This window comes from Rhinatrema bivittatum, chromosome 1, assembly GCF_901001135.1.
Source record: "Rhinatrema bivittatum chromosome 1, aRhiBiv1.1, whole genome shotgun sequence".
In the NCBI taxonomy this organism is placed as follows: Eukaryota; Metazoa; Chordata; class Amphibia; order Gymnophiona; family Rhinatrematidae; genus Rhinatrema; species Rhinatrema bivittatum.
The window spans coordinates 408,496,214-408,512,387 of record NC_042615.1 but is presented as its reverse complement, the minus strand read 5'-3'; the positions used below and the strand labels follow the sequence as shown (position 1 = coordinate 408,512,387).

Below are 16,174 nucleotides of genomic sequence, written 5' to 3'. Positions count from 1 at the left end.
ATAAATAAATCATTGGTATGATTCAGCATCTTATGTTCTTATGCACCAAATTTACATGTTTTATCTGAATTTCTAGCTAAGGGGTGTTGGAATTTCAACTTAACCATTTAATCATCCTCCTGATATTTTTCTCTCACCTTCATACTCCCAAAGGAGAAGTACACTCCACAAATTGGATACATGAACTTGCATCTTCTAAATGGAGCAAACTAAAACTTATGTTTTCAAGCTTTTATTATCCCTTCAAAACTGTTTTCCTGAGAGTAAATATTCAAAGAATTAGAGGCTAATATAATAAAACATGGACCAAACATTTTTTGAATTTGTAAAAATGTAATATGTAATATTTATGGTAAGACATCACTTGATGTGATATGCAATAAGCTTTACTAAATGCATGTTAAATATTTGCAACATTAGCATGGCCATGGTAGAAGCTGCACGATAACTAAAAAAAAAAAAAAATCAAATATGTTTATTAATTTTATATTTTCAAATTTATTGACTGCATCTCCTAAACAGGCAACATGAATAACAAATACAGATGCTGTCTTTTCCAGCATCTGTTGGATACATTTTTACTGCATTATGAAAGCTTGAAAACATTTTCATGTTAAACTTTGCACTGAAAGACCAAAGATTATAATGTGGATAGTGACACAGTAAGCTTCACTCTGCTAGCTGCCGGCTCTATATATGAAAGACTCCTATTTAATGAACACGTTTCCATATATTGAGGATTGAGACCATATGCAGGGTTGAATTTGTATGGTATTTAAGAGTTAGATATTCTACCTATAATTTTTATTGAACCAAAAATAAAAAAAGCCATGCATACTAGCTACTTGTTAAAATCCTCCTTACTAATTGGTTCAAATTGAAAGGGAAGGTTAACATAGAAGACTTTCTCTCTCCTGTGATACCCCCTCACTCTCAAGTACTATCATCCCTGGTATCATCTCTCAAAACAGGTATCTTCACACCTGAGATGCATCTCTCACCCATGTTAAAGGAACCCCCTTCCACAGTACTGGGGATTGAATGCTGGAGTCAGGGTGATGCTTCACTCGGAGGGAGGAAGAGTTGCTGCTATTGGGGGATTGTGCTAAGGGGGATGTGATTGGGAGGTGCACATGTCAAAGGAGCTCCTGACATCAACTGGTGCCATTTTTAAACCAGGCACTTGTGGGTCAGAAATAAGTGGATATTGCTCCTGCCCCAGTCCTTTTAATGGGGTAAGATTTCGGGAATATGGGGCAGTGAGGAGTTGACCCGCTAATGGGGATTTTGATAGATTTTGGAGGATGAGGTGGCAGAGCAGAAAGGGATGGAACTTCCCTAAGGGTTCAAAGTTTAACATTCCTTAACTTTCTGCCACTCCATTCCAGAACATGTGGGATTTAGCCTTATTCCTCAGCTGATGGAGGCAGAGTGAACTTAAAATATTGTATTTCCTGTCATGTAGCCAGATGGACTCACAACAAGTGGGTATAGTGTGCTCGTGCCAGCAGTTGGAGACGGATCTGACGTCAGCACGGGTACATATACCCCCACAGGAAGTGAAGCTCTTCAGTAATTTCCGTCTCCAAAGCAGTTTGGAGAGCCTGCATGCTCGCTGAGCGTGTTTCCAATCTACTTTCTGTTTTCTACTTTCTACTTACTAAATTTCTACAGGAACATTGAGCCCCGCACTCCTGCAGTGATACCATTCGGTCCCTCCCCCAGTTGAGTTTCCCGAGGTGATTTCCGTGATCCCTCGTAGGTTTAGGCCTCGGTCCGGTGGCCAAATCGCGGCAGGGACCAAGCCCCCGAGCAAGAAGGGCTTGGGTCAGGCTAAGAGGCGCCTCGGTCCCGGCGTGGACTTGGGAGGCAGCGGGTGCATTCCTCAAGCGCGGTGGTGAAGGTATTTCCCCTCTCCCCCCGCAGCCGGAGACCGTCCGGGTTCCAGCCGGGAAGCGCCGAGGATGAGGTAAGGCGTACATCTCCTACTTTTGGTCTCCGAGGTACGAGGATCGGCGGCATTGCCTATATCCGGCACGCCGCGAAGGTCGCCATTTTGTCGGCCTTGTTAAGGTATTGAGCGCCCATGATAGGCTCCTATATCATATTTAGCGCATATTTGGAGCATATGTTGTCTACCATTTAGCGTATATTACTGACCGCATATAATTGTGTATATATTGTATTGAGCGTATATAGCTGCCGCTTATTATTGAGCGCTTATTGTATTGAGCGCATATTGTATTGAGCGTATATAGCTGCCGCTTATTATTGGGTGCATATTGTATTGAGCGCATATTGTATTGAGCGTATATAGCTGCCACTTATTATTGGGCGCATATTGTATTGAGCGCATATTGTATTGAGCGTATATAGCTGCCACTTATTATTGGGTGCATATTGTATTGAGCGCATATTGTATTGAGCGTATATAGCTGCCACTTATTATTGAGCGCTTATTGTATTGAGCGCATATTGTATTAAGCGCATATTGCTGCCACATAGTATTGAGTGCCTATTGTATTGAGCGCATATTGCTGCCGCATAGTATTGAGCGCCTATTGTATTGAGCGCATATTGCTGCCACCTATTCTTGAGCGCATATTCTTCAGCGATGGAACATTCAGACGCCCCGGCGTCTCCGGCGGCGCCGCCTCCTGATTCAGGCGTGAAAGCCCTCGGCCTCTGCTCAGCATGTCAGCTTAGGGCCACAGCGAGGTTCCAGACTCCCTTTGTGCCCAATGTGAGGAGGCAGTGGGAGCCTCGGGCCAGGACCAGTCTCAACCGAGGTTTGTTGATAGTTCCCCAGGGGCCACCCCGGATCTCACAGGCAGTCTCGAACAACCTGGGATCCCGGGGGACCTGGTACCCCGACGACTTGAGACCACCTCCATTTCCTGGGTGGATCTCTTTAAGGGGATCCATGCCTTTGTACAGATGCAATCAGCTTTCCATCCAGGCCCTGCTGTTGCTGTTGCTGCTGCTCCTGTTGCTGCTCCAGCGGATCCTGCCCCTGGACCTTCGCGCCCTTATCGTGGGCAAGCACACCCGCGACCGGGCAGTCCGGTTCAGGCGGACCCTGATGTCTCGGAGACCGAATCAGAACCCTCCGAGGAGGAGGACCTTCCCTCGGGGATTGAGCCATATCGAACCATGAGGCGGTTCTTCTCCAAGGAAGATCTCTCCGACCTAGTATCTCAGTGCCTGGCGGAGTTGGATATTACAGGCCCCAGCACTACGGTGCCATCTACACAGAACCCTCTGCTGGAAGGTCTTCGTCCTACAGCCCTCCATTTTCCCTTCTTGCAAGCCGCACAGCAACTGATAGATCTGGAATGGGCTGCACCAGCGGCCTCATTCAAAGGGGGTTGGGGCCTGATAGGCATGTACCCCCTGGATCCGGCAATCAAGGAGAAGCTGGCGTGCCCTCAGGTGGACGCTTTGGTTAGCGCGGTGGTCAAGCGCACTACCATTCCAGTTGAGGGGGGGCGGCCCTCAAGGAACCTCACGACCGGCGACTGGACGCCATCCTGAAACAGACATTTGAGGTGGCAGCTCTGTCTTTGCGAATCGCAACCTGCTGCACAGTGGTGACGCATTCCTGTTTGTCACAGGTCAGGAACAATGCTCCGGCGGCAGACATGGAGTCCGCTCTCTCGTTCCTCACGGATGCTGCATCCGACCTAGTCCGTACGACAGCCAAGGGGATCTCATCTTCGGTAGCTGCCAGGAGGCAGCTCTGGATACAGAATTGGTCGGCCGATGCTCCTTCAAAGACACGCCTCACCAGAATGCCCTTTAGGGGTTCTTTCCTGTGCGGCAGCGACCTCAATAAACTGGCCAGCACATGGGGTGCCTCTCCAATACCTCGACTGCCGGAAGACAGGTTCAGAAGGAACCAGCATGCCTTTCCGAGGCCATCCAGAGGCAGAAGCTCCCAACGCTTCATTCCCTATAGGGGTCGCTACCAGGCACCTCGTCCTCAGGCCAGGAACCAGTCCTTTCGGCCCAAACAGCAGAAGAGGGGAGCCGGCTCGGGTTCAGGGCCCGGCCGCGCCTCCCAATGAGAATCAGCCGATCCATCCGTGGGATGGAGCCATAGGGGGCAGGTTAACCCTCTTCTACCCCAGATGGGTCGAGATAACGTCGGACCAGTGGGTCCTCGCCATCATCCGAGAGGGTTATTATCTGGACTTCCATCACACCCCTCCGGACAGGTTTGTGGAGTTTCCGTGTCCAAGCCACAAGAAGGCGGCATTAGAAGTCACCCTGGCGAGGCTCCTGTCCTTGAAAGCCATAATCCCAGTACCTGCATGGGAAATGGATTCTGGGCACTATTCCATTTATTTCATGGTACCCAAAAAGGAGGGCACTTTCCGGCCCGTACTGGACCTCAAGTCAGTCAACCGATACTTAAGGGTCCCGAGGTTTCGCATGGAAACTCTGCGCTCAGTCAAGACCGCAGTACAGCCAGGAGAATTCCTCACAGCCTACCTGCATATCCCGATCCATCCGGATCATCAGCGCTACCTACGCTTCAAGGTTCTGGGACGCCACTTCCAATTCCGGGCTTTGCCCTTCGGGCTAGCCACGGCGCTGCGGACCTTCACCAAAGTGATCGTAGTGGTAGCAGCAGCGCTCAGACGGGAAGGAATCCTGGTCCATCCCTACCTAGACGATTGGCTGATCAGGGCGAAATCACGAGAGGAGAGCCATCGGGCAACCAACAGAGTGATCGCCCTTCTGGAAAGCCTGGGATGGGTAGTCAACCTAAACAAGAGTTGCCTACAGCCTTCCCAATCACTGGAATACCTGGGAGTCCAGTTCGACACTCAGGCAGACAAAGTCAGTCTCACCACCAAGAGAAGGTTAAAACTTCAGACGCGTCTCCGGTCCTTGATGGCGGCCAGCTGGCCCATAGCTTGGGATTATCTGCAGGTTCTCGGCCTCATGGCATCCACCCTGGAAGTGGTACCCTGGGCAAGGGCCCATATGAGACCTCTACAAAGCTCCCTGCTCTCTCGCTGGAGTCCCCGCTTCCGGAACTACTCCGTGCATCTACCTCTACCAGCCAGAGTGCGGACCCAGTTACGGTGGTGGTTGCAGCCCAACCACACGAGCAGGGGATCGAAGATGTCCTCCCCCACGTGGATTCTGCTCACCACAGATGCCAGCCTGAGCGGATGGGGAGCTCACTGCGAAGAACTCACCGCCCAAGGGCGGTGGAACAGAGAAGAAGCGGGGTGGAACATCAACCGCCTCGAGGCACAGGCAGTCCTGTTAGCCTGCCTGCAATTTGCTCACAGACTGCGGAACCGGGCAGTCAGAGTGATGTCCGACAACGCCACCACGGTGGCATACTTCAACCGTCAGGGCGGAACCAGAAGCCGACAGGTGTCCCTAGAGATAGCCCCGCTGATGGCTTGGGCAGAGGCGAATCTTCAGGACATCTCCGCCGTCCACATTGCCGGACGGGACAACACCACGGCAGACTTCCTCAGCAGAGAAAGCCTAAATCCAGGGGAATGGCAGCTGTCGCCCACAGCCTTCCAGATGATTGTGGATCACTGGGGGATTCCGGACATGGACTCATTAGAGGACAGGTCCAATGCTCAAGTACCCAGATACTTCAGCCGCAAGCGAGATCCGTTCTCTCACGGGATCGACACCCTGGTTCAGCCGTGGCCTCCAGGGGCCCTGCTATACGCCATTCCTCTGTGGCCCCTGCTGGGCACCCTTATCCACAAGATTCAGAAGTACCGGGGCCTAGTTCTAGTGGCACCAGACTGGCCAAGAAGACCCTGGTACGCGGACATGAGAAGACTACTGGCAGGGGAGCCCCTTCCCCTGCCTCCGCTCAGGGACGTGCTACGTCAAGGTCCCATCCTTCATGAGGATCCAGCTCAATTCTCTCTTACGGTCTGGCCATTGAGAGGGCTAGGCTGAAGTAAAGAGGTTACTCGGAGCCGGTGATAGATACACTCCTCCGAGCTCGCAAGTTTTCCACATCCCTCGCTTACGTCAGGATTTGGAGAGTGTTTGAAGCCTGGTGCGACACTCATGGCACCAATCCACATGCGACTACTATCCCTATTGTTTTGGATTTCCTGCAGGATGGACTTCAGAAGGGTCTCTCCCTCAGCTCCATAAAGGTTCAGGTGGCTGCGCTGTCTTGCTATGGTCCCAGGAGGGATGGCAAGACCATTGCCAAGCATCCAGATGTTTCTCGCTTCCTGAAAGGAGTCAAGCACATTCGTCCGCCACTGAAGTGGCCAGTGCCTTTGTGGAACCTCAACATAGTTTTGGATTTCCTCGCGGGATCCACCTTCAGACCCCTTCGGGGCCTGTCTCTCCATTCTCTCACTTTGAAGATGGTGTTCTTGCTGGCTCTATGTTCAGCACGCCGCATCTCAGAGCTACAAGCACTGTCTTGCCGTGATCCTTTTCTTAGAATCACTCCGGAGGCTATCCATCTTCGCACGGTTCCATCCTTCTTGCCTAAGGTAGTCTCACAATTTCACCTCAACCAGACCATATCCTTGCCAACTACGGCAGGTCTGAAGAAATCAGAAGAAGGGCGTTTGCTACGCCATCTCGACATTGGCAGATTGCTGCCCAGATATCTGGAAATGACAGAAACAGTACAAAAGACTGACCATCTGTTCGTCCTGCACAGCGGGAAGAAACAAGGAGAAGCGGCCTCTCGGCCCACCATCACCCGCTGGATTAAAGAAGTCATCAGAGCGGCCTACGTAGAGCCCGGGAAGTCACCGCCTCTACAAGTCAAGGCCCATTCTACCAGAGCCCAAGCAGCATCTTGGGCAGAATCTAGGATGCTGTCGCCTGCAGAAATATGTAAAGCGGCGACGTGGTCCTCCCTCCATACCTTCTCCAGGTTCTACCATCTGGATGTCCAGGCCAGGGAGGACACAGCATTTGCGAGGGCAGTCTTACACAGTCCTCAGGCAGCCTCCCGCCCAGTCCGGGAGTAAAGCTTTTGTACATCCCACTTGTTCTGAGTCCATCTGGCTACACGAGAGGAAATGGTGAGATTACTTACCTGATAATCTCGTTTTCCTTAGTGTAGACAGATGGACTCAGCATCCCGCCCAGCTGCCTGTATACATTGGGTTCACCGATTCAAGGTAAGCCTTGTCACTTCTTACATGAGTGCATCCACTCTACCAGGTGTCGATGCCTTCCGGTTGGGAATGCTGGCGGTCTCCAGCTACTATCAATCGGTCAGGGGAATCCTGTTTTCACTATTTCATTGATCGTCAGTACACATACTGAAGAGCTTCACTTCCTGTGGGGGTATATGTACCCGTGCTGACGTCAGATCCGTCTCCAACTGCTGGCACGAGCACACTATACCCACTTGTTCTGAGTCCATCTGTCTACACTAAGGAAAACGAGATTATCAGGTAAGTAATCTCACCATTTTTAGTGATGAAGTCACTAGATATATATAATACTGGTAGAATCCTTAACTGGTCAGTATTCTCTGCCTAGAGCTGAGGTGATGATCTCTCTACCAAAGTAGCAGAACATTTTCAAATTAGACTGTTAATTCAAATTTAAATAATTTGAGTAAAGAAAGCTGGTTTCCCTGTGCATGACTCTTAACTGTGGAATAGGGTAACAAGCCCATAATATATGGGGCTCCTTCTCCTCATAGCACAGGTTAAGGTTGAGCAAGGTGGAACCATAAATATTTTATTCCACAAGGTCTCTTTTAGAGCTTTCCTTAACTGGCAAAACTGTAAGTAATAATAATAATAATAATTAAAAAAAAAAAGCCAAGGCAAAAATATCAGTAGTGACTGGTAAGCCCTTAAATTTACAGTTGGTAAAACCACCATTAAATTAAGCTAGAGCAACCTGGTCAATCAACAGATTATAGACAAGAGCAATTTGTTTGGCAGGTCTACTCTTCCAGCCAATAATTCAGGGAAAAGCTCTTAGGCTCCTTTGTGGCAGAGTAACCGCAGTTACACACATAAACAAACAGGGGGGAACTGACAGTCAAGGCATCTCAGAGGAAACAAACCTGCACTTTCCTTCTGAAGAAAGGAATTTATTATAGATATCAACACTTCACTTAACAGGGAAAGAGAATGCCAGTTTGGTTAAAAGGTGAGGTGAAAGAGGCTATTTTAGCAAAAAGATATGCCTTAAAAAATTAAAAGAAGAATCCATTCGAAGGAAATAGGAAAAAGCATAAGCATTGGCAAGTTAAATGTAGAACACTGATAAGACAGTCTAAGAGAGAATTTGAAAAAAAAAGTTAGCCACAGAGGCAAAAACTCATAATAAAAACTTTCTAAATATATCCAAAGCAGGAAACCTGCGAGGGAGTGGGTTGGACCGTAAGATGGTAGAGAGGTTAAAAGGGCACTTAGGGAAGATAAAGCCATCACAGGAACACTTTATGTATTCTTTGCTTCGGTGTTTAATGATGAAGATGTTGGGGAGATACCTATTCTAGAGAGTTTTCAAGGGTGACAATTCAGATGAACTGAAACAAATTTATTTATTTATAATGTATTTATAAACTTTTTTATACAGATATTTGCAGCAACATCATATCGGTTTACAGTATAACAGCAGGTGGAAATTACATTGAACAGGTAGGGGGGGGGGGCTATATAGGATACATAGGAACAGTAAGCTTAGGAAGGAAATGACACGATAAACCAGTCAAAAACATCAACTACTTAATAATAAGGCATATGAATCACGGTGAACCTGAAAGATTTAGGCAGATTGACAAACTGAAGAGTAGCAAGTCATCAAGATCAAATGGTATACACTCCAGGATTATGAAAGAACATAATTATGAAATTACAAACCTATTAAAAGTAATTTGTAACCTATCATTAAAATCATCCATTGTACCTGAAGATTGGAAGGTGGCCAATATAATCCCAATATTTAAAAAGGTTTCCAGAAGTGATCAAGGAATCTGTAGACCAGTGAGCCTGACTTCAGTGCCAAGAAAAGCTTGGAAACTATTATAAAGAATAAAATCACTGAACATATAGATAGTGATGGTTTAATGGGATACAGCCAGCATGGATTTACCCAAGGGAAATCTTGCCTCACAAATCTGCTTCATTTTTTTGAAGGGGTGAATAAACATGGATAAAACTAACTGGTAGATGTGGAGTATTTGGATTTTGAGAAGGCATTTGACAAAGTCTCTCATGAGAGGCTTCTAAGAAAACTAAAAAGGCATGGGATAAGAGGTGATGTCCTTTTGTGGATTGCAAACTTGTTAAAAGACAGGAAACGGAGAGTAGGATTAAATGGTCTGTTTTCACTGTAGAAAAAGGTATAGAGTGGAATACTTCAGGGTTCTGTATTGGACCAGAGCTTTTCAATATATTTATAAATGATCTGGAAAGAGGTATGATGAGTGAGAAGATTACATTTGCAGATGAAACATTATTCAGAATAGCTAAGTCACAAGTGGATTGTGATAAATTGCAGAGGACCTTGTGAGATTGTAAGATTGGGCATCCATAAGGCAAATGAAATGTAATGTAGTGGAGTGCAAGGTGATGCATACAGGGAAAATTAACCCATGCTGAAGTTACATGATATTAGGTTCCATATTAGAAGTTTGAAGACTTATCCAGATAAGTAGCGCTTTTTAAGACTTATCCGGATAAATAAAAATGTATCCAGATAAGGGGCGCACATAAGAACATGCCATAGTGGTTCAATCCCAGCATCCTGTTTCCAACAGTGGCCAATCCAGGCCATAAGAACCTGGTAAGTACCCCAAAACTAAGTCTATTCCTTGTTACCGTTGCTAATAATAGCAGTAGCTATTTTCTAAGTCAACTTAATTAATAGCAGGTAATGGACTTCTCCTCCAAGAACTTATCCAATCCTTTTTTAAAACACAGCTATACTAACTGCACTAACCACATCCTCTGGCAACAAATTCCAAAGTTTAATTGTGCGTTGAGTAAAAAAGAACTTTCTCCGATTAGTTTTAAATGTGCCACATGCTAACTTCATGGAGTGCCCCCTAGTCTTTCTATTATCTGAAAGAATAAATAACCAATTCACATCTACCCGTTCTAGACCTCTCATGATTTTAAACACCTCTATCATATCCCCCCTCAACTGTCTCTTCTCCAAGCTGAAAAGTCTGAACCTCTTTAGTCTTTCCTCATAGGGGAGCTGTTCCATTCCCTTTATCATTTTGGTCGCCCTTCTCTGTACCTTCTCCATCGCAATTATATCTTTTTTGAGATGCGGCGACCAGAATTGTACACAGTATTCAAGGTGCGGTCTCACCATGGAGCGATACAGAGACATTATGACATTTTCCGTTTTATTCACATTTCTAATAATTTCCAACATTCTGTTAGCTTTTTTGACTGCCGCAGCATACTGAACCGACAATTTCAATGTGTTATCCACTATGACGCCTAGATCTCTTTCTTGGGTGATAGCACCTAATATGGAACCTAACATTGTGTAACTATAGCATGGGTTATTTTTCCCTATATGCATTACCTTGCACTTATCCACATTAAATTTCATCTGCCATTTGGATGCCCAGTTTTCCAATCTCACAAGGTCTTCCTGCAATTTATCACAATCTGCTTGTGATTTAACTACTCTGAACAATTTTGTATCATCTGCAAATTTGATTACCTCACTCGTCGTATTTCTTTCCAGATCATTTATAAATATATTGAAAAGTAAGGGTCCCAATACAGATCTCTGAGGCACTCCACTACCCACTCCCTTCTACTGAGAAAATTGTCCATTTAATTCTACTCTCTGTTTCCTGTCTTTTAGCCAGTTTGTAATCCATGAAAGGACATCGCCACCTATCCCATGACTTTTTACTTTTCCTAGAAGCCTCTCATTGTGAGAAGCCTCACATTTCCTAGAAACATAGAAACATAGAAACATAGAAATGACGGCAGAAGAAGACCGAATGGCCCATCCAGTCTGCCCAGCAAGCCTCACACATTTTTTCTCTCATTCTTATCTGTTACTCTTAGCTCCTTGTTCTATTCCCCTTCCACCCCCACCATTAATGTAGAGAGCAGTGATGGAGCTGCATGCAAGTGAAATATCTAGCTTGATTAGTTAGGGGTAGTAGGGGCAGTAACCGCCGCGATAAGCAAGCTACACCCATGCTTATTTGTTTTACCTAGACTATGTTGTACAGCTCTTGTTGGTTTTTTTTTTCTTCTCCCCTGCTGTAGAAGCAGAGAGCCATGCTGGATATGCATTGAAAGTGAAGTATCAGGCACATTTGGTTTGGGGTAGTAACCGCCGTAACAAGCCAGCTACTCCTCGCTTTGTGATTGCGAATCCTTTTTTTCTTCACCCCTGTCGTTGAAGCTATGCAGGATATGCGTGAAGCATCAGTTTTTTGTTTTTGTTTTTTTTTTCCCCCTGCAGTTGTTTGTTGTTTGTTTGTTTGTTTATTTTTTTTTTCCCCTGCCGTTGAAGCAGAGAGCTATGCTGGAAATGCGTGATGTATCAGTCTTTCTCCCATGCCGATGCAGCAGAGAACCATGCTGGATATGCATGGAAAGTGAAGTATCAGGCACATTTGGTTTGGGGTAGTAACCGCCGTAACAAGCCAGCTACTCCCCGCGTTTTGAGTGTGAACCCTTTTTCTTCTCCCTTGCCGTTGTAGCAGAGAGCTCTGCTGGATGTGTGAAGTATCAGTTATTCTTCTCCCCTGTCATTGAAGCAGAGAGCTATGCTGTATATGCATTGAAAGTGAAGTATCAGGCATATTTGGTTTGGGGTAGTAACCGCCGTAACAAGCCAGCTACTCCCCTCTTTGTGAGTGCAAATCCTTTTTTCCATTACCTCTTGCTGTTGAAGCTTAGAGCGATGTAGGAGTCACAGTAAGCATGTGTATGTTTATTTAATAAGGGTATTGTGTCAATAGCCATCATTCTGGCGAGTCACCCACTCTTCATTGGCGGCCTCTTGACTTTATGGATCCGCAGTGTTTATCCCACGCCCCTTTGAAGTCTTTCACAGTTCTGGTCTTCACCACTTCCTCCGGAAGGGCATTCCAGGCATCCACCACCCTCTCCGTGAAGAAATACTTCCTGACATTGGTTCTGAATCTTCCTCCCTGGAGCCTCAAATCGTGACCCCTGGTTCTGCTGATTATTTTCCTACGGAAGAGGTTTGTCGTTGTTTTTGGATCATTAAAACCTTTCAAGTATCTGAAAGTCTGTATCATATCACCTCTGCTCCTCCTCTCCTCCAGGGTGTACATATTTAGATTCTTCAATCTCTCCTCGTACGTCATCCTATGAAGATCCAAGCCTTTTCCTAGAAGCCTCCTGAAAATCCAAGTACACTACATCTACCGGTTCACCTTTATCCACATGTTTATTAACTCCTTCAAAAAAGTGAAGCAGATTTGTGAGGCAAGACTTGCCTTGGGTAAAGCCATGCTGACTTTGTTCCATTAAACCATGTCTTTCTATATGTTCTGCGATTTCGATGTTTAGAACACTTTCCACTATTTTTCCTGGCACTTAAGTCAGGCTAACAGGACTGTAGCTTCCCAGATCGCCCCTGGAGCCCTTTTTAAATATTGGGGTTACATTAGCTATCCTCCATTCTTCAGGTACAATGGATGATTTCAATGATAGGTTACAAATTTTTACTAATAGGTCTGAAATTTCATTTTTTAGTTCCTTCATACTTCTGTGGTGAATACCATCCGGTCCAGGTGATTTACTGCTCTTCAGTTTTTCAATCAGGCCTATCACATCTTCTAGGTTCACCGAGATTTGTTCAGTCCATCTGAATCATTACCCATGAAAACCTTCTCTGATACGGGTATCTCCCCAACATCCTCTCAGTAAACACCGAAGCAAAGGAATCATTTAATCTTTTCGCGATGGCCTTATCTTCTAAGTGCCCCTTTAACCCCTCGATCATATAACGGTCCAACTGACTCCCTCACAGGTTTTCTGCTTCAGATATATTTTAAAAAGTTTTTACTGTGAGTTTTTGCCTCTACGGCCAACTTTTTTTCAAATTATTTCTTTGCCTGTCTTATCAATGCCTTATATTTAACTTGCCAACGCTTATGCATTATCCTATTTTCTTCTGTTGGATCCTTCTTCCAATTTATTATTTGTGCGTATTTGTATGTCTAATGTTAATTATTTACATGAGAACATTGAACTTGTGCATTTTCCTGGTTATATAATTTGTGTAATTACTGTGCCTCTTGTTTCAAGCTTGTAATTATGCTATTATCTTATTCTATTTTCCTAATATGATATTTTTTTTAAATACAGTCTGTTGTTGCTCGAGGATTACTTAACAGAATTCAAGAAGAAGCATCTTATATTCCTGTTTATATAAACTTCTCTGCTCAGACATCCTCACTAAGGACACAGGAGATCATTGAGTCCAAACTGGAAAAGAAAAGAAAAAATATCTTGGGTAAAGGTTTATTATTTTATATTTTGTTGCTAATGCTCTTTCTTTGCATGTTAAATGAAAAAAATCAAACAAAATCAGAAACAAAACAACAATCTAAATGAAGAACAAAACATTTACTACTCAGCAGGAGATCATTTCAAGATGTGGAATGCATTATCGTATTTGTTGAAATGTGCATGAATCGTATTATTCCTTTTTATACATGCATAATAGTCCTCTATACTAATTTAAAAGATGAAAGCTCAGAACATTCTTAAGGAGTAATGTAAACATGATATAAGGACAAGATGCCAAGCAAGCATGCACATATCTTTGTCACAACCCTGAACTACGTATCCTTTGCAACACTTACATGGCTTGGCTCCATAGGATATAAGGAATGAATATCCAGTATCTACCTTATAAATGGGTTCTGACCGACGGCCCACAAATGCGCAGTAGAGAGCAGCTCTACCGCGCATGCGCGGGTGAGCACGTCAGTCAGAGCGGAGCGTGCCTGAAAAGAAAATGGTGCTGGGAAGAGCAGGAGCGGCAGCGGCTAGGGGCAGGAGCAGCGGTGGCGGCGAGGAGCAGGAGCAGGAGGAGCAGTAGCGGCGGCGGCGCGCGCGAGGGAGGGAGGGACACCCTCCCCGGAGATCTTCCGTCTGCTGGTTGTGGATGAGCTGAGAGGGGGAGTGACTGAGGGGAGGGAGAAGAGAGGGAGGGGAGGGGTGGAGGAGAGAGTGAGGGGAGGGAGGAGAGTGTGAGGGGAGGAGAGAGTGAGGGGAGGGGGAGGGAGGAGAGAGTGAGGGGAGGGGGGAGGGAGGAGAGGGAGGGGGGAAGGTGAGAGGGAGGGAGACTAGAGGCGGGAGGTGAGAGGGAGGGAGGGAGAATAAAGGGGGGAGGTGAGAGGGAGGGAGGGAGAATAGAGGGGGGAAGGAAATGGACCGAAATTTTTTTTTTAAATGTAACCTGTTGTTACGGGCTTAACGGCTTGTTAAGCAATAAGCAGGGCAATTTTCAAAAGTCATTTACATGGATACATTGCTATTTATTTGGGCAATTTTTTTTAATTGCCCAACCTCCCCTCAGGTATGTGTTTTATTGCACAACACATGCACTTTTATCAACATTGAGTGGAGACATTCCATGGGGAATACAACAACACATTTTTAAAAATACTCTGATTTTGCAACTACCTGCAGAACTTGGAAAATAGAGAATTCCTTGCTAGAGTTTAAAAACAAAACTACAGTGGCTTAGCAATGTACATATCATGATGAAATACTGGCATGAAAAGCCAGCATGTATCAATACTTTTAAAAAAAACTAGTATTCCTATCTCCAAAATCAGTTTTCTCCATTGCATATTAGTTGTCTTGCCCATTAAGACATCTCAGATAGCCTGGTCCACCTTAAATGCCTTAAGGAGAGTATGCTCTATGGGCGAGATCCTGCAGGGCAGGTGGGGCTTAGAGGGCATAACCATAGATTGCATAGCAACAGCTGGGATCCAGGTGGGGATAATCAGACCAGGCCATGTCTTCAGGAAGAAGGCAGCTCCTGTATGCAACACTGTCCAAACACTGAGCTGAGTCGAAGCAACACGCTCTAAGTAAAGAGTATACACAGCTGAGGAGAAGACAGTCTATGGACGTGCATGTGTTATAATAAAGAGTACTGTTTTAAGAAGGCTGGAGTCACTAGTTTGTCTCCAGACCTGAGGGAATAACCACTCGTTCCCACAACATCTTTCCCTTAAATAGAAGATTCAACAAAATATTCCTGCAGTATTGTCATGACCTCATAGGCCAGAATTGTCTTGAACACTCAACATAGGACAGCAACATTAGAAGTACTGTATTGCCCCTGTATAGGGCCCTGCTGAGACCTCACTTGGAATACTGTGTATAATTCTGGAGACTGCACCTTTAAAGGATTTAAACAGGATGAAGTCAGTCTAGATGGTGGCTACTAAAATGGTCAGTGATCTTCGTTCCAAAGCATATGAGGATAGACTTAAAGATCTAAACATGTATTCCCTAGAGGAAAGGCGAGATAAGGAAGATATAATAGAGACATTCAAATATCTCAAAGGTTTCCATGCACAGGATGTGAGCCTTTTTCAATGAAAAGGAGGATCTAGAATGAAGAGTCATGTGATGAGGTTGAAATGAATGTGTGGAATAGCCTCTCAGTAGAAGTGATGGAGACAAAAAACAGTATCTAAATTCAAGAAAGCATTGAATAAATACAGGGGATCTCTAAGGAAGTGATGAAAATTATAATGCTAAATTAATTAGCTGAGTGGGAAGACTGGATGGGCCATATTGTCTTTTTCTGCTGCCATGTTTCTATGTTACTGTGAAATGGATTCTCATATGTAACCTTCCTTCTGCAGAACTGTGCAGAAAGCATCTGTAGCAGTCCTATACTAATATAGTGTCAGGGGGAAAAGTGCATTCTCAGTTTCTGAGTCAGGGACTGCCTGGCTCAGGGTCGGGGTTTTGCCTATAGAGCCACAGTATGGCTCAAAGAGAGTTACCTTTACTATAGAGATAGCTTCCTATATGGCTCTGCTTCTGAGGATCTGGATTGGTCTCTGGGGGACTCAAAAGAACTGCTGGGACACCTCTCAGGTGTTCCCAGCAGTTAGGTAGCCCAGTGGCCAGATCAGAGTGTGGGATCCCAGAGACCTGTGCATTCATTTTATTGTCAAGCTGTCTGCAAA

General features: G+C 45.4%; 1 protein-coding gene across 1 annotated transcript in view; it reads left to right on the top strand.

Annotated features, from left to right (window-relative positions):
• DNAH6 (dynein axonemal heavy chain 6) overlaps positions 1-16,174 on the top strand; it is a 3,261,518-nt gene that overhangs the window by 1,519,752 nt on the left and 1,725,592 nt on the right. The window contains 1 exon segment of the mRNA XM_029602297.1: positions 13,317-13,464. Within this exon segment, the coding sequence (XP_029458157.1) occupies positions 13,317-13,464 (148 nt within the window).